This window comes from Equus caballus, chromosome 8 (assembly GCF_041296265.1).
Source record: "Equus caballus isolate H_3958 breed thoroughbred chromosome 8, TB-T2T, whole genome shotgun sequence".
NCBI classification, from domain to species: domain Eukaryota; kingdom Metazoa; phylum Chordata; class Mammalia; order Perissodactyla; family Equidae; genus Equus; species Equus caballus.
The window spans coordinates 40450880-40472823 of NC_091691.1; the positions used below are offsets into that span (position 1 = coordinate 40450880).

At 44.0% G+C, this 21944-nt stretch overlaps 1 protein-coding gene across 4 annotated transcripts in view; it reads right to left on the minus strand.

Annotated features, from left to right (window-relative positions):
• The window catches only part of LAMA1 (laminin subunit alpha 1), a 147721-nt gene that overhangs the window by 29536 nt on the left and 96241 nt on the right, over window positions 1-21944 (minus strand). For 3 of the 4 annotated variants that reach the window (XM_023647425.2, XM_070220562.1, XM_023647427.2), the window contains 15 exons: window positions 21210-21296; window positions 20667-20860; window positions 19541-19683; window positions 17639-17728; window positions 15951-16062; window positions 14343-14505; window positions 9844-10054; window positions 9543-9659; window positions 9256-9419; window positions 7168-7303; window positions 6523-6616; window positions 4581-4700; window positions 2639-2821; window positions 2166-2320; window positions 638-781 (listed from right to left, as the gene is read on the minus strand). In XM_023647425.2, the coding sequence (XP_023503193.2) occupies window positions 638-781; window positions 2166-2320; window positions 2639-2821; window positions 4581-4700; window positions 6523-6616; window positions 7168-7303; window positions 9256-9419; window positions 9543-9659; window positions 9844-10054; window positions 14343-14505; window positions 15951-16062; window positions 17639-17728; window positions 19541-19683; window positions 20667-20860; window positions 21210-21296 (2113 nt within the window). The remainder of the gene's footprint in view (window positions 1-637; window positions 782-2165; window positions 2321-2638; window positions 2822-4580; window positions 4701-6522; window positions 6617-7167; window positions 7304-9255; window positions 9420-9542; window positions 9660-9843; window positions 10055-14342; window positions 14506-15950; window positions 16063-17638; window positions 17729-19540; window positions 19684-20666; window positions 20861-21209; window positions 21297-21944) is intronic. The other variant, XM_023647426.2, reaches the window with a different exon arrangement.

The following is a 21944-nucleotide window of genomic DNA, read 5'->3' on the forward strand; positions in this document are numbered from 1 at the left end:
TGTGAGAAGGCACTAAATGAATGTAACACATGCAGGACGACAGGAGCCATGAAGTCCCACATCAGGGCTGCATGCGTTCTGCACCTCGGCTCCTACGATGACAGGTCAGATAATATCTGTGCTTGTTGATCTTTTCCGCCCTAACACAGCCAAAAGCCCTGACCCATTTCCACTGGCACAGCCAAAGGCATCAACAGTCTTCCAAGGGAAACTTGCCCTCTGGGACCCGTCGGAACCTTGTGTGGAAGAGCCTAGGAAGCTTGTCACCCTGATATGCCCCTTAGGGTGCCTGCCTCCTCCCAGTGACAACCACCGACATGGACTTTACAGACCCAAAGCTAAACTCAGTGGCTTCAGAGGTCACACAAGGGATTACAGGAAATTCATCGAAGCTACGGCCTGCCTTAGGATGGCGGAGCAAGGCACCTTTCCTCTCTAGTGTCACTTTCCTTCTCACAGGTATTCAGCTTTTTAGTTTATTTTCAATCTAATGCTAGTAGTTTAGCAAAAGGTTAGGTTCCTTAGGAGAATTAGTGATTTCACCAAGGCTTTATTTCTTTGCATCAAAAGAGTGTCACTTCAGAAAATATACATGTCCATAAGAGACCCACTGTCGCTTTCTGCGGCCTGTACTCACGCTGGTGCTGCTGCCCAGGTAGAAGAGAAGGTTATCTGGCTCGCTCGTCTTCACGTTCAGTGTCAAGGTGTTATAGTTCGTGGAAGAAATCTGAGGCTGGTAGGCCCGGATGCAGTCTCTGTCTGCAGACACAGCAACTTTAATCTGTAGAAGGAAAAGAGAAGTGTCCCGATCACATAGAGACACCCTGGGCGGACACCGTGGCAGGACTTCAGAAGTGCTTTTCCATGACGTGTTCTCACTGCTGGGAGCTTTTCTCTCTCAACAACATGTAATGCTCTGTGTTTCATAAAGTCAGAAATCGGATGGTGATGAAAATTATTTTATGTGGAAAAGTCTGTCCTGGCGTTTGAAAAGAGTATTTTACATAGGAAACTGTCTCTCTTACGTGATTTAATGCCTTAAAGCCAAGGGGCTTACCCAAATCACCCCAGAAGCTCTGCACCTCACACAGGATATGTGATGATCATTTGTTGAATAAACGAAGGGGTAATCTATTTATTCATTCAGCAAATATTTATAAGGTAATTATTGCACTTACTACATATTTCTTTGATAAGTAATTATTTGCATATGTATCTTATATTACCCTTCAAGATTCTAAGTTTGTATTAACCAGAGTATTTGGAATCATCTGCTGGGTTTACACTTATTTGATGACTGTAACTACAAGAGATGGAGACCGGAGCTCATGTAAACCCACAGCCCTTTTCCAGGAGTGAGGTCACTCGGTGGCGGGGAGGGGATCAAAGAGTCACAACTCCTTTTTCCTGGCTAGAAGAGTTCAGGTGGATAAACATTAGACCAGAGGTCACGTTTATCCTCGATAGGTCTCCAGGAGCATGACAATTGCATATTCTCTCACGAGTCTTATTTCCTGAAACCCTTCTCCTTTAGGGCACAGCCAAGGCCATGTGCCACGGACAGCCATAAAGCATCTCCTCAAGTGTGGGCTTGTCCAGGTGTGAACTGTTCTATGCGTCTCCTGACCAGGGTTTGTGCAGCATCTGTGCGTATACACACTGCTTTGACAGAGTCCTAGAGGATGAGGCCTACACTGCGGAATGACCATTCTGAAGGACACTTGCATTACTGAAACAAGCTGTAACGTGATGGAACAGCCCCAAATGCAACCAGTGAAACTTAGAGTGATGTCAACACTTAGACTTAATGTGTTCCATACCACTTAGCTAATAGTTACGGATCTATAAATCTAGGCTACAATTATAAATCTCCATAAAGACTTTGCCAACACTTTGAAACATGGTGAATAAAGGCAGAAATCAAAGAAAATGAGAATAATTAAATATACTTAAGTAAATATACTTAAGTTAAGAAAAGACTTTAAATATACTTAAGGCAAGGCTGTGAGGAATCGGAGATTACTGAGAGCTGAGTCAGTGGAAGTCTGGGGCACCCAGTGTGCCGGGAAGCCACTTGTCTAAGAGTCCTCTGGGATTTGGAGGGGCTGAGAGCCTCAGCCGGGGGATCTGGGTCCTCCTGGGAGCCCCAAGGGCCACACACTCACTGAAGCTGCTTGTTTCCGGGCCTGGCTGATCAGCAGTTTAATTTCTGATAGGTTTCTGCTCAGGTTCTCTTCTAATGTCTTCAAAGGCTTCAAACGGTCAAATAAAAGGTTGGCTTGCGTTTCCACATCTTTAACTTTTCTTCCAGCTAACAGAGCTAATACAAGGCGGCAAGAAAGTTGGCAGGGGTTGGGGTGGGGGAGGACACGAGAAATTAATTGTTCATTACTAATGCGCTGCATAAAACAGAATATCCTAGTAATCACATCTCTGACATTTGGGTAAATATAGGAGAAACGCACCAACGACATGCATTTACCCAAGGCCCCCCTCTTTCTTTATAAGTGCAAATCCAGATGTTAGCACATTTTCACTTTTTAGGAATGCTGTTTGTGAACAAGGCACCACTGTGCACTAGGCAAGCGTAAGACCGCCGGGTGCAGACCTTGCTAATGGGGAGGGAGACGTGACGTACTGGTCATTGAGGAGTCACGCAGAAGTCGGTTTGTTTCTTGTAACGTGGCGTTCACTCTGGACAGGTCAGTCGATGTATTCGACAGCTTCTGGCTCCAGCCCCCAACGCTCTCCAGAGTGCTCGCAGCCCTCTGGTTTGCAGAGGCGGCCAGCTCTTTGATTTTGGCTCCTTTGTCTTTGACACCTGAAATAAATTTATATGCAAGCGTGCGCTCCGGTGAAACCACATAAAACCACAACAAATGTAATTTTACACAGAAAAATGTTACAGCATTTCTTACTGCATGTTGAACACAAAATGGGGCTTCTTTTTAATGGCAGTATTAAGGCTGCGTATCGTACCCTCTACCGCTTCCTTTCAGGGACCAGGGAAATAATTTTGGTAACAATCCCCTGTATCAAAATACGATTTCAGCTCAGTGAGTTCACGAAGCAACCGTTATCACCCAGTGCTCAGTGTCTTATGTGTTAATAAGCCAAACTTCCTTATTCGGTCCCTTTTCTATCACTCTCTTCTCAATCAACTTCATTAAACACCTTCTTCAAATCACTCCATGTCTGGATAAGAAGGTTTGGGAATTTAAACCTGTAGGTGAGTCGGAAGTGTCCTAGGTTAGGGGAAGTGGTATTTGCCCACAGCATCAACCAGCTGCTAGAAGTAACAGCAGAATAAAGACTAAATGGTCACTAAAGATAAATTGGAATTCAGTTATTCCAGAAAATCTGGGTGATGATTTTTTTAAAAGGCACTTGTATTCATTTTAAAGTGTTTAATCACAAATGGGCAAAATTAACGCTAGAAGAAGCTAGATAAAGGGTATACAGGTGTTCTTTTTACTCTTCTTGCAACTTTTCTGCAAGTTTGAAATTACTTCCAAATAAAAAGTTATTTTTGAGTATCTGACCAACATATACCATACATCCTTAAAAAAAGAAGAGGCGCCAGCCTCTTGGTGCAGCAGTTAAGTGTGCATTTTCTGCTTCGGTGGCCTGGGGTTCGCGGGTTCAGATCCCAGGTGCGGACATGGCACCACTTGGCAAGCTGTCCTGTGGTAGGCATCCCACATATAAAGTAGAGGAAGATGGGCAGGGATGTTAGCTCAGGGCCAGGCTTCCTCAGCACAAAAAAAGGAGGATTGGCAGCAGATGTTAGCTCAGGGCTAATCTTCCTCAAAAAAAAAAAAAAAAAAAAGAAAGGAAAAAGAAACTTCCAGATCAGAAAATGCTCCATTGATTCAAGGTACAACGTCAGTCGAAAGTGCCCGGAGCCCATCGCACCATGGTAGTTTCACACTTACAAAGTGAACCAGCAGACAGGACTCTGGAGATGTTTAGGCATCTTGTAAACTTAAAAAAATTTCTTATTAAGAAAACAAAAGAAGGTAGAAGGAATGTAAATAACACACCATAGCATGATTCATCTGTATTACACTTTTTAAAAGTTATCCTATTTAACACTGTAATGAGTACTGCATTTCCAAACCATCAATGTTAAGGTGGTCTGTTTTGGAAGGCTTTATTGACTCATGAAGATTACCAAGCAAGAGATCTTTAATTGCCCACATTTATAATGAATCTAGTATTTTCCCTTAAAGCAGGAACTTTCCAGCTTCTCTACTTGCTGACTTTGAATGACCCTTCTTTCATCTAAGGGACATGTCAAGCCCATTTTAAAAGTAAGAAATTAATACGGCAGCATAAAGTCTCTAAGGCTTTTGTTTTTTAAGAGCATAATTCCTGTATTTCAATTTAGGTGCTCTGAAGTTATTAAAAAAAATAGGAACCCTCACTTTCATATTCCCCCCCAGGTAAAAACGGTCAGCCTTGCTCTCATTTCATGGGAGGGCTCTTAATCAGACTGAGGCAGGACTTCCTCTTGCTCACATGGAGAGGTTTTGTGATGAGAAGACATGAGTTAAATCAGGCATCCCCTTTCCACTTACCTTCAGGAATTGCTCTAAGGATCAAGAGTGATCTCTCCGTCTGCCCAGTAATTTCAGCAGCATTCTCTTGAAATCTGTTTGCTGTATTTTTCACTTTACTCAGTTCCAATGTGATACCTACTTAAGGGGGAAAAAAGTGTTCCCTTTTAGGGTAGCCTACTAAAAAGCTGCATAGATAACAGTTTTCTTTACCATTCCTGACCTATCTGTAGAACAGACAGCTTTCTATAGAGACTCCCAATATTGAAAGTTTTTTCAGCAAGACTTAGCATCACCGATTACGGAAATTGTGTGTTTAGCTTGCTTGATCATTTTTCTACTTTGCTGGTTGCCCTTCTCACTAATATTTCTTCTTAAATTGCATGCCCAATTTAATTTCAGCTCAAGGGTAGGTAAAGAAGTGTGTTTAAGTCACTCAGTCTTAATCAGACTCACTAACTTCTTTTCCACACTTAAATCTTGGCCACTTTTCTCCTTTGGGTTGTAAAACCGCGTGGGCTCTTGCTAGGGAATCTTCCGCTCTTTCTTGTCCTGCCTCCCTGGCCAGGGCCCCTCCCCTCTCTGCTCCCTTCTTACCACCCAGTAGGCACTCAACCCAACCTCCTCCAAGTTTGATCAAAGCTGTTGGATCGAAGCTTTTATTTTTAAAATTTTTGTTCATAGGGCCGGCCCGGTGGCCGAGTGGTTAAGTTCGCTTGCTCTGCTTCAGCGGCCCAGGGTTTTACTAGTTCGAATCCTGGGTGCGGGCATGGCATCACTCATCAAGCCATTCTGCGGCAGCATCCCACAGGCCACAACTAGAAGGACCCACAACTAAAAATACACAACCATGTACCGGGGGGCTTTGGAGAGAAAAATGAAAAATAAAATCTTAAAAAAAAATTTTGTTCATAATACACAATCACATTTGGGGTCTGAACACATGGTTAAAAAATAAATTATTGATAAAATCCTGATGAACACGATGGTTCTGCCTAAAATTCTAATTGCCAGAAAATTCACTATTTTGTGGTCTACGAAGTATCTTTAGTTCTGTAAACTAAAACCACAGCCATCAATATTGATGCTAGAGTTTGCATTCAATGCTTTACGCCTAACAGCATTATGGCTTTCTACACTGTGAGATGACAACATAGAGTCTAAACTGTTGACTCAGAGAGAAAGAACGATATGCACACAGCCTCGCCCTTGGCTCAGACAGCTGTGGGAGGGTCCAGCACCGGACATGGGCGTGGTCTGAAAGGGGACCGAGGTTTGTTTACGGCCAATATTCACTCCTATAGGAAAAGACTGGATAGTTTTGATATATTAAGGTGAAAAGCACACTATATGTTATATAACTTATATGTTTCTCTTACACAACAGAATCTTGCTGCCATTTTGTGTTATGCTTAGTGGGTAGGTCTCACATCTGCCAAATAATTGCCTACTGAAACTCTTAGGAAAAACTAAACTGCAGAGGTACTTTTTGAAAAATTGATAAATCAATTATGATATTCAGTAATTATTTAATGAGAACCTACCACAAATCTAACATTATAATAGCACTGTGAAAAAGGAAAAAGTATCAAGTATAATATAACTCTTAAGAAACTGTGAAACAATGAGAGATGAATCGAGGAGCACATGAAATCAAAGATATCCTGACAAAAACCAGGCAGAACAGAAAGCTCAGGAGCTGAAGCAGTGAGTGGAAGATGTGCTCATCCAGGAAGGCTTAAGGAGTCTGGGAGGTTAGAGGGGACACACACTAAAATCAGAGATATCACTAAGATACAATTTGAAATTATACGATGTTTACATCATGGGAAATTGGAATGTTTCCGTGACAAAGAAATGTTAGTTTCAAATTGCTCCAGGAGAGGAGAACATCCTGGCAGTATGCTCAGAGACATCTTCACAGTCACCCAGCTTAGCACCACAGGCCAAACTAGAAACCAACCTTGACGCTTTCTGCTCAGGCTGTGGCCTTCTTCTAGAAATTTGGAACTGCGCTGGAGAGCCGCCTTCCCATTAGAAGCAAGGGACTCGGAGAGCTGGAAAACAGAATACTTGAAAGCCGCGACGGGAGGGCAGGGGGGACGCTGTGCGAGAGGGGAGCCACTCTCTCAGAAGAGCCTCCAGGCTGGATCCAAACTAAGACGTCAACGAGGTAACAGGTAAGGACCACTCACACTGTCCTAATTTATATTGAGTACACGTCTTAATTTACAGCCAAGGAGAAAGAATACAAGCCCATTTTTAAATATATGAAGATGAAAACCAGGCCTTCAATGAAGATCTTCACCACAGGTACGAAAAGACGTCTCAAGTAGACACCAAATAGCATTATCATTTTTGTCATAAGAAACTGTGAGCTTTCCCCCATCTTTACATGGCTAGTCCCAGTCTTTATGAGAAGTATTTATGACCTTAAGAAATGAAGACTTAAATCACATGATGACAGAAGCCATAAATAGGTCCCAAAAAAGCATGTTGACGAGCATAAATTTAAGCCACTGAGTCTTTGCTCAAGCACCTTTATGAAACAATCTCTCAAGGCCTCGCAAAGCAAGGTGCGCACCGAGGCCCAGGGGGCATCTCTTACCAGGCCAGCCTCAGTCCCAGTCCTGAGAGCACCTTGTGCCAGCTTCTCTGATGCTTCGATCCGGCTCTGCACACTGGAATGGACGTGGGTGGCACTGGTCGCGTTCAGGGACACACGTCTAACATTTCCAAGGCCGCTATGAAACCAGCACATTCAGAGATGTTATGACAAACTAGATTGAACTTGCCCACTATTCTTAAAAGCCCCCAGCTCCTTTCCCCTTAGAAAAGTATCATCAACAGGGAATAACAACGTATGGGTTTCCTCCTGGCTCTAAAAGTACTCTTAAGAAGGAGTAGCCACATTGCCACCATGACACTAAGAACTGCTGTTTAGTTAATATCCAGAGAAGAGACTATTGCTGTTTCCCGTCTTTTAACCACCCGTCAGTTTCCACGAGCGGCCCTCCACATCCTCTGACCTCTCCCCAAGTTCCCTGCACACGTCTGGGCGCTGCTGCCTGTGTGCACTGGCTGTAATCTCTCCCAAAGTGTCCTTGTTAACTTTGAGGAAGCTTTCCTAAGCAAATCTAAGGATGCTGAATCTTATTCTCAAATGGTATACACCAATTTGGTGAAATTCACTAGAGGTTTGGGAGGAGGGTCAGATAATATTTCAATCATCTGAACCTCACTCTCACAAGTGGGCAAATCACATGAACTTGCCAACTGGTAATGGTGCAATTTCATCCCACTTGTTCCATCTTGAAAATGAAATCTGACAATTGATACATCTTCGCCTGCTGAGTAACTCACTTCATTTTCTTCCCAAGGTTATCGAGTTCCCTGATTCCCAAACCAGACATCAGCAGTTATTATTTGTTACTACTTGACTGGCAAAATTTGGTGATTTATAAATAATAAATAATAATGTCATTTAACTTTGTGTATCATACCAAATTATGTTTACAACTCATACTAAGTAATAAAGATTTTGTTCTAGCTGTGTACGTAGTCAAAATATTCTTTTTCTCTTTTGGGAAATGATGAAAGATGATGAAAAGAGAGAAGCTAACTGAGTATCTAATTCCATTTTCTATCACTGATCCCTATGGCACACATAGGCGGCAGTGCTCAATGCAGCATGTAATTCACACAACATTCTTTCTTATATTTTTAATTGCTTTTGCTGTGTGATTTAATCTTTTATGGCAGCATTCCTCAAATTGGAAAAGATATCATTTTTCCCCTTCCACAAAACATACTCAACACATAGAAACACACATATCCCCAGTGTGTCCAGACTTTCCCAGAGGTAATTTATAACAAATTTAAAATAAATAAATTTACCAATTAACTCACAATATTGTGTAAATCACTGGTAAGGCCAAAAACACTGGCTCGCTCATTTGCTGCACATTAGATTGCCAGGGGATCTTTAAAAAAATTACAATGCCAGGCCATATCCCAGACCAGTTAAGTCACAATCTTTGGGTGGGGAGGACAAGGGGACAAAGGCATCAGCATTTCTGAAGTTCCCCAGGTTATTCCAATGTGCAGACAAGTTTGGAGACCACTGGCCTAAAGTTGGATTTCTCATTTAAAGGCACTTTTAATGAGCTGAGGACATATTTAACAAATATCCAAAAATATAACTTAAAATAATTATAATACAAGGGTAGATCCCCAGGCAGGAGAAAATAATCAGGGTGGTATTTTCAGGAGTTGGGAAAAGGACTCCCAACATTTCTGTAGGCCCCGTATGGGCAACCACTACCTCCATCCATGCATAAAGCCAGCCAAACCATAAGCTCCAAAAAGGTAAGATATATAAAGAAATGAATATCCTGGTTCTGTCCACATGCAACCCAGCAAAGCCCCAAGAACTCAGTAGATACTTGACAGGACCCCCATGGCTTGATATTGCAGCATAACATTTGTTTTAATTCCTATCCAGTTCAGTTTGCATTTTTCCATCATACATTTATGCTGATGGTCAACTGTGTTATCAGACTGGGGAGGAAATCCTCCTTGCCATGTAAATAAAACAGGAGTCTTCATTTTTGACAAAAGAAGAAGAGTGACTCAACACTATGATCAAAATAACCATCCTTATTCTCTCTGGAATTCCTGCAAGGTGTGGTCTCACCTGTCCAGAGCACCTGCTAGTCTCTGGAGCTCAGCTGCATGGTCCTCAGCTCTGTAGACAAGGTCAAGGGCTCTTCTTTTGGACATCTGCATGACCAGATCATCTACATGGCGCCTGATTTTGGCAGTCCACAAAAGTAGCTCATCCCGGTGACGCTCTAACTGCTGCAAAGAGAAATTAATATTGTGAACATACGTGCATCTGTTTAGCAATGGATATGATGCACGTGTAAAGTGTGTGCAGCGCCTTTGGAAACTGTGCTGTGGCTGCGCTGAGCCGTGGCTTACCGCTACAGCCTTTTGTGCAGCGTTTGCACCTGCAGTGGCAGCATCTAGGGATCCTCTTCCTTCGGCAATTAGTATTTTGGTCAAGTTCTGTTCTTCTTGAACAAGCAGCTTCTTATCCTGTAGCAAGAATGACCTTTAAGGATGCTTCATAAAAGCAAGTCGGTTTCCGAAGACTGGTGCCTGACACTACGTGCTGAAGTCAGTACTTGGGGCTCATTTCTCAGGAAGCTCAAAATGGTCTTATTCACCTCAGAGAATCTGGTTCCCCGCTCTGCCTGAGGAGAGAGCTATTAGGACTCACACTGACTTCTCGCAGGTTGGCCTTGACAATGCGCAGCAGGTGGCTGCCTTCCCGCGTCTTGGCCTCCGCTTCCCTCACGAGGCCTGCGGCCGCCTGCACCTCACTGTCGTGTTTGGAAAGGAGGCCGCTTGCTGCCTCTCTTAATACCTTCAGTTCTTCTTGTGGCTTCTGATAATTTCTCTGAATCTGTGACAATAAATCTTCAGCAGCCCTGATAAATACAGATGGTTCACACGTAAGTAAACCAACAACAAAGCTCACATCAGAAATGATGGTGGAAGAAACCTTTACATCTCCATCCGAGTTTCTCCTTGAGATCCTAAGTGCTACATTATAACCTCTTCAAAGGGGAAACAGTTTTTCTTCGACAGCAGTAGGTATGGCAGATTTACGCTTTATCCTTAACAAACTATCTTTATTCACAAACTTTCTAACGTATTTTAGTAATGGAATTAGAAGAAATCACCTCAGTGAATCTGGATTCAGGAAGTTGGGCCCACAGTCTGTGAGCGATGGCAACTGCAATCTCCCATAAGAACATGGAGAGAAACTGAAAGGAGGGGGCCGTGCAGGGAGTTGCCATGAAGTTACCGATGTGCTCACGTGACATAAAGACTCTTCTGCAGCTAGTTAAGAAACAGACTTTATCAAAACCTTCAAATCCAAATTGCCAGAAAGATATAATTTGCACCACTGATAAAAAGCAACTTTAGAAAGCCAAAGGATATTTTTTCCTATTCTTTTATAAATATGCTATCAAATTGCTTATTTAAATCAATTTGAACTTAAAGTTGCGTAGAATAATAAGATTTTCACACTACAAATCTTTGCACTGGTTGAATATATCCCATTAAACTTCTTGCTTTAATTTGTCAGGAGAACTTTGAAAAATTTCATCGAAAATGGCTTGTAAAGTACCCTCAGCTTTCACGGATATCAGATTGCTGCTCTAAGACACAACAGAAAACATTTTCCAAAGACAAATATTTGAGCTCTGACCCATTAGAACATCATCAGGGACTTTCTGAACATTCTTATGATCTTTAATGATAGTAAGATGTTGCACCATGACACAGGCAGCAAGAACTACAACACAGTACATGGAAACAGACAAGTGAGTTCAAGAGATCTCTAATGTCTGACAACGAATCCATCACTTCTTATCATTAAACAAGGTATCTAAGAAATTTTAAAATAGAGGTTAAATTTTAATCTATGTAATGACTTTACCATCCAAATGGTGATCAGATGCAATGACATAGTCATCAATGACTTGAAGAAGATTAAATGAAAAAAAAACCCCTCAGCACTGTTCTTTCGCTTCTTCCTGCAAAATTTATCCATTAATACAGGAAACCAGTGTTTCTCACACTAGCATCCCACAAACAGGTCAGCAAGTTCCCTGAGAAAAGCCTGTGGTGAAGCAGGTTGAGCTGCCTTCCCGAGGCTCCTCTTGGAGGTTCAAGATGCACGTCAGCGCACTGAAAGCTCTGAAAAGACTTACAGTTAGGAACTTGTCTCTCCCTAGTAGACTGTGTTTCCCAAGCTTATCTGGTCATAGGACACATTTCCTTAACGAAATCTCTTTTGATCGCTCTGGGGATGCAGCGTGGAAGACAGCTGGAAACAGCTACAAATGATCATTTATAGTGTGCACTACAGGGTAACACAGCAGACCGGAGCTGGCCATCCTTAGAAAGGCCTGCTGCAAGGCTGGCCCTTGGCTGCCGTCTGCAAGCGTTCCTGCTGTTTCCTAACTGATAAGAGTGGCTCACTGCCTCCGCTGTTGGTGCAGTGTGGTTTATGCTGAACACCTGCCTTCCTTGTGGGAGTCTGGAATTCAGGCACGTGCTAGGCAGAGTGTGACTACTGGACCAGCCCCCAGGAAAAACCTTGGATGCTGAACCTCCAATGGGCTTCCCTGGGCAGAAACATCGCACAGGTGCCGCTGCATGTTTGTGCATGTTTGCTGCTGTGGGAAGAGCGCTCTGTGACCCGTCCTGGGAAGGAGAGAGGAGGGAATCCTGTGCGCACGCCCCCAGGTTCCACTGTGACTTCTTCCCTGACCAGCTGTGCATCCTTAATGCGTCGCCCTAAGAAATCTTGGCTGTGAGTACAACTATATGCTGAGTCCTGAGGGTCCTAGTGAAACTCTGAATATGGAGGTGGTCTTGGGGACCCTGACACATGCATGCTAAGCAAGCATGATAAGCGTGCTAAATATTCCCACCAACAGGATTGCCACACTTCAGCATAAATTACCAGTTTTCTAAGAAGTATGATTAAAGGGCTGATAAATAATTTCTAAAATAGTCCATGGAATTTGAAATGGCATAAGTATAGGGATTACCTACGGAAAATAAAGAAGTGGAGACCAGAGAACATATTCTAAACTTTAATTTTTTTAAATAAATGGTCTCTTTGGTAATAATTTAACTTACAAATTAAAGAGAGAGATCGGCAACCTTATTAATAACCTATTCCAAATAGCAACGGAAGAAGTGCAAGAACAGAGAAAAGGTGACAGGAGGGCCTAGACGGGGAGGGCTGGGGCACTGAGGAGGACAGGGAGAGGGCCTTCTCCCCTTCTCTCCAATGCTATTCAGAAAATGAACTCTTCCCAATTGGACTGTGAGCTCCTAGACGGCAAAAAGCTCTGTTGTCCTCCGTCGTGTCCCCAACTCCTAGCACAATGCCCGCCACTGGGGGCTTAATCCATTTTGTTGAATGAAGGCATGAACTGACAGTGTAAGAGTAATGTGGGAGAGGACAGCCTCACAAAATCACCCCCGAGGATCTCCAGGGACTCTCCATCTTTGATAAGCTCCCCTCTGATGGGCAGCCAAGGGAGGGACAGTTAGATGGGAAACCACGTGTGGGGGCAGGAAGCACCGGGAGGAGCCGGAGAGCCCAGGATGAGCTGGAGACGGGCGGGGGAGTGTGTGAGCGAAAGGCAGCTGGAATCAGACAGATGTTCCTATATTCTTGGAGAGGCAGTGGGGAGCTCTGGAAGGTTAGGGGGCAGAGCCGAGCCTGGGGTGGCTGCCTCCAGAATGGAAGTCTTGCGTGGAAGGGTGAGCTCCTTTCCCTCCAGCGTTCCCTGCTGCCACGCATTTCAGGCGAAGGCAGGATGCAGGTGATGAGCCAGGGTCAGAGAAGCATGACTTGAATCTAGCGTGGGTGTAGAGGCACGGTCCCTGACCTGACCGTCAAAATTCCACCCATCTGTCTCTTAGGGACTGGGTCTCAAATGGTCCTTCCTTCTGTTTTGGGTTGGAAAATAACACGGTTTAGAGAAACACAGATTTAGGTTTGGGGTCAGGTTTCCCATTATCCTGGAGGTTTAACATTGGGCAAATTACTTACAGTCTCTGGGCCTCAGTTTCCCCAGCTGGATTCTTCCCTGCCTGCCAAGGTGGCTGAGATGGTCAGAGGGCAGGTCCTTGGCACGGAGGAGCGCTCGGTAGACGGCAGCTCCCTCCCCCACCGCCTGGGCCCTCGCCCACTCTCATCTCCCTTCATGTAGTTCCTAGTTCCCTCGGGACCTTGTGGGCCCTAACGTTCTAGTTGTTAGATTACTAGTTCTCTCTCCAAATTCCACATGACAGTGAGTTCCTCCTTTTGTTTTTCACCCAACAAATCAACAACGTCAGAAATCAGATTCAGTGATGAAAAAAGATGTAAGCTCAACTCTTCAGTGTGTTGCCAGTGGAAATGGACATTGTTTTAGATAAATCTTTTAGAAAATAATTTAGAAAGGTAAGTCTACCCTGATAAGATAATGTGAAATATAGAAATACATTTTTGTCTAAGATGTCTGTTACAACACTACTTAAAATAGCAAAATATATTAAAAATAGTTTAAAGATCTCATTATAGAGGATAGAATTTTGATGGAGTATTGTATAACTATTTAAACCAGTACTTAAGACATTTATCACAGCCTGGCAGAAAAATAGCCTGTGCTATAATCAAGTAATAATTGTGCGAAAATACTAAGAACAAAGCATGAAAGGAATTCACAAGCTCCTAGAGACCATGTCTAATAATTCTTTATGATCTGTCATTTCACGTCGTAGGTTTTGATGAGGGTTTGCACAACTGAGCTAAGTTATTCTGGCAAAATGTCAATTCGTCTTGGCGTTAACCGCATAGGTAGTAGCCACTGACTATATTTTCTCCCATTAGAGTTTATTGCATTATATTTCATCTTCAATAAATACAGTATCATGAGGTTATTTCGTTCATGCTAGGTGAAAATGTTCCAGAGCCACAGAGAAAAACAAAACCTATGGCCTAAGAGCACAGAGACAGAGATACTGGCATTGATAACACTCTTCTCTATTTGGAGGGGCCAGCGCCCATCTCTTCACTGACTTGACAATAGAGCCCCAGTGAGAGCTTTCTTTCCCTCCCCTCCTCCCACGGGGCTCCTCCCTCCTCAGCATTCAAGTTCCTCCCTCTCATCCGTTGTGTCATGAATGGTATTTAGGACTTACTTGAGTTCAAGGGTGGCATTTTGGTGCAACTGCATAAAATGCCTTTTCTGTATGATTTCCAGCAAAGATGTAATGTTCTCTTGCATATTCTGAAGAGTAGAACTGGGTAGCTGGAAATCTTCATCTAAGGTCTGATTTAGAGTTGTTGCCTTTTCAATCATTTCTGTGGAGAAAATTCATCAATCATTTAATAAGTCTCTCAAAAGTGGACAGTACTAAGATGGAAAGAGTTAGAACCTTCTTCAGTGAAGCCTGCTCTGCTCCCCTAAACTGGGTTGAATGTCTAGGCCCAGCCAGGCCACCCCGTACACCCCAATGCACTCTGCACACCCCTGTCAGAACACTCACAGACTGACTGGTTTGTTTAATGTTGGTCTTCCCCACACCCAGAAACACTGTAAGGGCAGGGGCCGTGGCCATCAGGTTTACTTCGGCATTTCCTGCACCTGGCACAAACATTTGCACCTAGAAACGCCCAATAAATATTTACTGTATGAATGAACCACCAATATTTGATACTATTTTATTAAACATATTATTTGTTCTAATAATTTCCTTACCTTTTGTCCTGGAAAGTCTATTTGTATTGGGTTCTGTACTTTTTATGCCCTTACACTACAATCCAAAAAGAAAAGCAAGAATATGTTTCTGGTAGCCAGAAAACTGAAAACAGCATTCTAAAAGCCTGATCAGACAGGACATCCCAACTGAATAGTGACTCCATCACTCTCATATCGTGGATCTACTTTGGGACCACAGGGAAGCCCCAAATCCCAGCAGCTCCCATTCTGGGGAAAGGCATGAAGGTGAGCAAAGCTACTCCATGGTGTTGGTGCTTCGGCATCCATTTTGTTTGGCCAAGCAGCCTGCAGGAATCTTAAACTGACACCAGCCCCTCATACAGGCAGTGCCCTAGAGAGCAGCCAGCAGCGGCATAAGCAAATGTAAGCTCCTGGTACGCTTTCCCAGCTGCCCTCGTGACCGGCAGTCTCCCCGCCTCCCAGCCCCACCCCCATGCGCCCCTTAGAGCAGACCCCGTAGGGCTTACCTGCTTCTTTGGTTTGGATTGACCAATTTGTCCTTAGCCTAGAATCCCAGAGCACTCCACCCTCCGACCCTAATAAAGCCCGTGCCCCAGGTCTGTCTCTCTCTGCCCACACCCTGCCTTGGCCTCTCGGGTGCCCACCAAGGCATGCCGCACTTCCTCCCGGACCTGTGAGTAAGGAGCGTCTCTACCGCATTTTCTCTTAGGTCTGTGGTGGGACCTTGGCTCACCATCCAGCTCCCTGTGCTCCACTTAATAAGTATTAATTTGACAAATTCCTAACAGATGGGGTGGCACCACACCTGCTTAATACTTAGGATTTAAGTGTAAGGCATAAGATAGAAAAGGAAAAAGGAAACATCCGTTTTGTTTAAAGATAAAACTCTCAATGAAATATTATGATCCAGACCCATCAGGATCCCCAAACCACAGAGCATTCCTGTCCTTTGGCTCTAGGAAGCCCAAGGCAAGTCACACACACCCATTCATACACTTAATAAACCGAATGGGGCTTTTTCTACCAAAAAGGCACACGGTCCCCAAGCGAGACACTGACTACAGACCTTGGATGTGTATCTGCAGCTGCTCTGTAAATGTCACGAGCTCTTGACTCTTGCTGAGGGTTCTTTCAGTCTCCCTGGCCACGTGCTGGCTACTTGTTAACACTCTAGTGAGCTGGCAGAAAATAAAGTCTCAGGTTAGTTTGACTTTGAATAATATGCAAGCTTTGGTACTCCGGTTTTGTCTCTCTGAAACTACAAAATATATTCCAGAATACAGAGTAAAGATGTACACTATCATGTAAGCCACGGTTAATATTTCAGTGTTGGAACTGACTAAGTGATTAATGCAAGAATCTCTCACTCTGTGTGAGAAAAGATGGTATAGTTTTAAAAGCAGCCTAATTGGTTATCAAACCACAGACTCTGCTACTGTCTCTATTGTGAAGACCTTGTATTCAGTTTATGACCTAAGTGAACAGAAAACAGAAAGTAAAATCTTACCAATTTGTATTGACCTTGAGCACTCAGTGGAGGAGTTAAGAACACAGAGTCAGGCACGCTGGGCTTAGGCCTGATCCTGCCCAGCTGGTGGCCTAGTACTTAACATTTCCCGGCGTCACCAACATCGCGGAGTGATAATAACACTTACCTCGGGGGGCTTTATCAGGATTAAATGCGATGATGTCTGTAAAACTGGCAGCCCAGGGCTTGAGACTTCGCTGCCTTCAGCTGTTATTTTTATTAGGAATGTTACAGTTTGTAAAAGGGAAGGGTGTTTGTAATTTCCAGGAGTGTAAAGTAACTCAGACTGGTTCTAAAAGTGTTTTCTAGTCAAAATATAAAGACACCCTTCTTTAATGGATGGAGAGAATTTACTTTTAACAGCTTATCCCTTCCTACCAAATGTTTGCTCGTTAGGTACTTAAAGCCCACACTCAAACCCTTAAACTCTTCCCAAATCATCACTAATTCTAAGTCAACAGAAGCCAGGCTAACACGTTCTAGGGTGCGTGACTGCGTACGTGCATGCACGTTGAGACGCAGAGACTAGAGACACCCATCTGGAGGTGCACTCCCATACGCATCTCCATGTACACACATGCGTGTAAGTGTGCACACGCACACGAAATTCATAAGTGAAAATTATAAATTTGACGCTAGGCCTCCCGCACCACCTGCAAATGAGGAGATTCTTTTCTGGGTCACTAAAAACCGTTAATCTGGCATGAGCTAAACAGAGTAAGTAATTTACTGCTGACATCAAAATGAGCTCTCTTGCCATTCAAAGTCCGCAAATCAGAAGCACGTGGCCTGCAGGCTGACTGTGGCACAGACGCCACATGACGAGGCCTGTGCAGCAAGCAGCGTCCGCGTTCAGGGGAGTGCCTCTGAGGGCCGGCGCTCACCATGGGCTTGGATATGCAGTGAAATTAGGAGAAGGAAGGACTCTCAGCCACCTTTTAATCCCACCCACCCCCTGGTTCACAGGAGAAATAAGAGGCAAATGGCAAAGCGACTGCCCACTCTTCCCTCAGCAGAGGTGACAAGAGAAATTAAATCAGGAGCCTTTTCCCACAAAGCATAGGGACTACAGCATAGGGTTCAAACCAACCTGATGACAAAGCACCTAGAGCACAGCTCCTGGGAGGAAGAGGCTGCCCGAGCTCACCAGAACCGCTGAGACAGCCCTACTGCGAGTGCTCGCAAGCGCTGGGGGGGGAAGCGGGCCCTTTTTGTGAAGAATTTACCTCCCTTTGCAGGTCATCCGTATGTTCTGCAACACTTTCAAGCTGAACTTTTGCCAGTCTCTTTTGTGTATTTTCTTTTAATACAGATTCCTAAAAAGAACGAAGAAAACCAATTACAATGCTGCAAAATGAATTTGCTGGTTCTCACCTATGAATCACTTATTTCCTTTTTTGCTCACAAAAAGAAGTTCTTCCTTCCTTGAAATTGCTTTAAAAAATAAAATGATTCACATAAACTTGTTTTGATTATAGCAACATGTTTCCATTGTGCCATCATTTGCTTTATATTTCCTGTCAGATATGAACTCAAAGTCTGGTGTGTTACAGAGTCTGATCCTGCTGAGTGCTTGTGTAAGTCTGGCTTAATTTCAATATCAGAGTCACATAAATTCTAACTGTAATTGCTAACACCTTAAAAAACGCTTACTAGGCTAAAACCCAAAAGTATTAAGTAAAGAAATGCCTTCATAATTACTAATAATTAAGTGCTTAATTTACGCCGACACTCTTCTAACTTCTTTACTTGTATGACTTTAGTCAAACCTTATAACAACCCCATGAAATGGCTAAACCATTGTTTTGGGTCAGGGGAGCTAAAGAGCTTGCGCACGGTCGTGGTGCAGGTAAATAATGAAAACGACCAACAGCGCGGAGCTCACACTCTTAACCTCTTGCATGCTTTACACAAACAGAAAAAGTGTTTAAAGTGATAAAAGTGACCCCAAAAAGTGACAAAGTGGTTTAAATGAGAGCAAATCATTCAAAAATACTAAAATTTTAAATTATTTATCTTACTTGATGAATTTAAAATACAGTATATTGCTGGGGCCCAAACTGATGGAAAATAGTATTTATTGATTGTGTCTATAGCGAGTGGAAAAGAAATTTAACATTTCTTTCTTTCTTTTTCTTTTTGGAGAATTTTTTCTTATCTTTCAAAACTATTTTTTTCCATCTGAGGAAAAACAATATAAAACATCTCAGAGTTCCCTTACTTTTCCTTACTGCCATCATGTCTACAGAAAACAAGCCACTGTAAACAAGAAAGGACTGTGAAGTAGCTGGACTCCAACACACACACACATCACACACACACACGCAAGCATACAGACACACACACACAAGCACATCACACATACACACACATGAACACAGGCCTAAGGAAATGTTAAGTCTGAGAAAAGCTTTTATCTAAAAAAGGCATTCAGGAATGACTATTCTTTTTATTACTGCATGACACAGTGAATTATCCCAAATTTTAATGTATAGGTTTAAAACAAAATTAAGAATCATATTTTTTTCCAGTTAGAATTAAAACACTAGAGTAGAATGCTGTCTACTAAGTTAATTTCTTAACTTCTCACCCTTTTTTTGGACCCAGATCCTGTTTCACTAAATACAAAAACTATGATTTACCCCCAGAGATCTTTGTACAATCTTCAGGGAGGATAAAATCTGTGCCCTGCAACTCAAGTTAAGAATAATACATTTACAGAAAACAGTTGATTTCAGCATATTCTAACATTTAGAAAGAGACCATCCAGATTTGTTTTCTATATTTGAAATAGGACAGCTGTTTACAACTATCCAAAGATGTGTCATAAAGAGGAGCAAGTGGACATCGTGTTATTCCAAAAGGCAGAAGGACCACGGGGCACGGATGTAGACGGAGGCATCCATGGACTAGGTCTCAAACAATTAGAGCTGTCCCCCAGTGAAAGCGGGACATGTGCGGGGGAAGCTCCTGGCCAGGGTCCCGGGGAGGCTGGAGCCCTTCCAGCGGGGGTGCTGGGAATGACACTGTCACACCTGTGCGGGACACCAACAATGACTCCTACTTCCAGTCAGCTCTGTCTCTCGGTGACACGTGTTTCTATCCACCTCTGAATTCCCAGGACCTACCTGGAGATATTTAGTTGTATTTTCCAGGTTTGACAAAATTCCATAGGGAGCAGGGATAATGCTGGTGAGGTTCACAGAAAGAATGTTATCACCGATGTTATCCAAGTCACTCAGCAGCACACCTACACATGCGTCATCACAAGCTGAAGGAAAAAGAAAGTTTAAGTTAACGGCCAAGCAGCTGGTGCATCTTCCCGGTGGTCTGCCTAAGCCGTTCTGTAGTAAGAGCATCTGCAGGCAGAGTGCACAGCGAGGCTTCCAGGAGCCCATCCGATGTCATTCTAATGCCAACCGTGAGAGGCAGCTGGCCAGGAAGTCCTAAGCCCGTTCGCAAACAACGACGCTGAGACTGTGATCAGATCAGGGACTCCCCTGGGGTCACACAGAAAGAAGCAACCAACTGATCCCCAGGGCGGATCCCAGGTCTGGCACACGTTTTGTTACGCAGCTATGACCTTCACGGTGCATTTGTTCCTCTCTGACTGGGACCAATGGCAATGAATTCCAACTGTACTTCCTTTCAAAACTGGGCCTATCATGTCCTCAGAGAGTTTGCAGACGCATCTTCAGCCAGTACTAACGAAGGAGACAGGGAAAACAGTGGATGTGTTTTTACTTAGACCAAACACAACAACAAAAGCAGCAAAGCTCTTGAATGTGCTGATCCTGGCATCACTTCCTCCCTATCTTTCCCGAGGACCACTAAGAAGACATCCTAAGACGACGGCCTCAGGTACTTGCCATCAAAATAAATCAGAAGCGGAAAAAAATCCGCAACAGCCAAGAGCTGAAGCCGTAGTGAAATCTGGGTAACAGTGATGACAGCCCCACAAAGGGTTCCTTCTCTGCACTGAGAGGCCCTTGGCTCCGCTACAGGAAATGCTGACACAGCTAAACTGTGAAGTCGGAAGTGCCGAGCTGCTTACAGTGCCCAAGAGATCAAAGCTGTTGTCTAGACCTTCCTGCCTCAGACGAAAAGCACTATAAGAAGTTCAGTTCAGCAGATGTAACAGCAATCTAAGCTTCATAGAAAATCCAGGACTTTCTTGGGCACCATAGGGCACCGCAACAGGAAAGCCTTTGAGAGGAAAAACCATCTTTAAACATTTGGAGGAGGAATACCCACAAATACAATCGCTTTCCACCAGAATGTGCCTCGGTTCACACTCCTCACATCGGAGCCCCGTGGCCCCTGGCCTGCAGACACACTGCCCGGACCTGCGGTCACAGTCGCTGTGAACAGAGCCACGCGGGCTGCAGTCACAGCTCTGGCAAGTGCCACCTGGTGCTCGAGGGTTCCCGTGGTAGCCTGAAGAGCACCTACAGAGAGGAGACACACAGCATGGGCAGCAGGTCAACACCGTGAGCAAATACAGAACCAGCTCCTGACCAGGACAGCAAGCACTTCTGCCAAATGAGTGCAAAGAATACAGCCCATTTACCTCACTCTACATTTTATTTCCTAAAAGGAGGGTGAGATGGTCATAGAAAGTGCGTTTACCTGAATTAATACATAGCAAACTCAGTTTGGGGATAGCAATGAGGTCCCATATCAATCACGCACATCCAAACTGACAATGCCTCCCAAACCCCTTTAGTAAACGTGTCCTACACCTGTGAAAGGAGCAGACGTGCCTAGCAATTTCCACGTGGGAACTCCCCAGCGTACCTTTCACAGTACTGTCCTTCATAGCCCAGAAGACAGGCATCGCAGCGGAAATCGTGGTCACCTTCCAAGACACACGTAGGACTGAAACTGAGGGAAAGGAAATGCTTTTGTATTTTCAGATATACAACTTCAATTCTTTCTTACGGTACCTACTCATCACTCTTCGGGTACGTGATACTGTCCAGAAGTTAAGTGATTGCACTGGACAGTTGCACAAGCTTTTCAGGGCTTAAAATCTACTGGGCAAAAAGAAGGAAAACAGGCATGTAATCAATACAGGTGTGCACATCTCTTGTTTCCAGAAGACGCTCTCAGCACTCCTGCCAGTGACGGCTGTGAGTGTGAGGGCAACAGGGCCCCAGGCATTACGACCAATTCGTCACCAAGCTTCCCAGGTGGGAAGGGCTTTGTTCTGAGACTTAAGCGAAGAATTATCTGACTTATTAGACGAAAGAGTGATTTTTTTAAATTTATGTTTTTGAGGAAGATTAGCCCTGAGCTAACTGCTGCCAATCCTCTCCCTTTCGCTGAGGAAGACGGGCCCTGAGCTAACATCCATGCCCATCTTCCTCTAGTTTATACGTGGGACGCCTACCACAGCAGGGCTTGCCAAGCAGTGCCAAGTCCACACCCAGGATCCGAACCAGCGAACCCCGAGCCGCTGAGGCGGAACGTGCGTACTTAACCGCTGCGCCACGGGGCAGGCTCCTGAAAGAGTGATTAGAGACAGGTGTA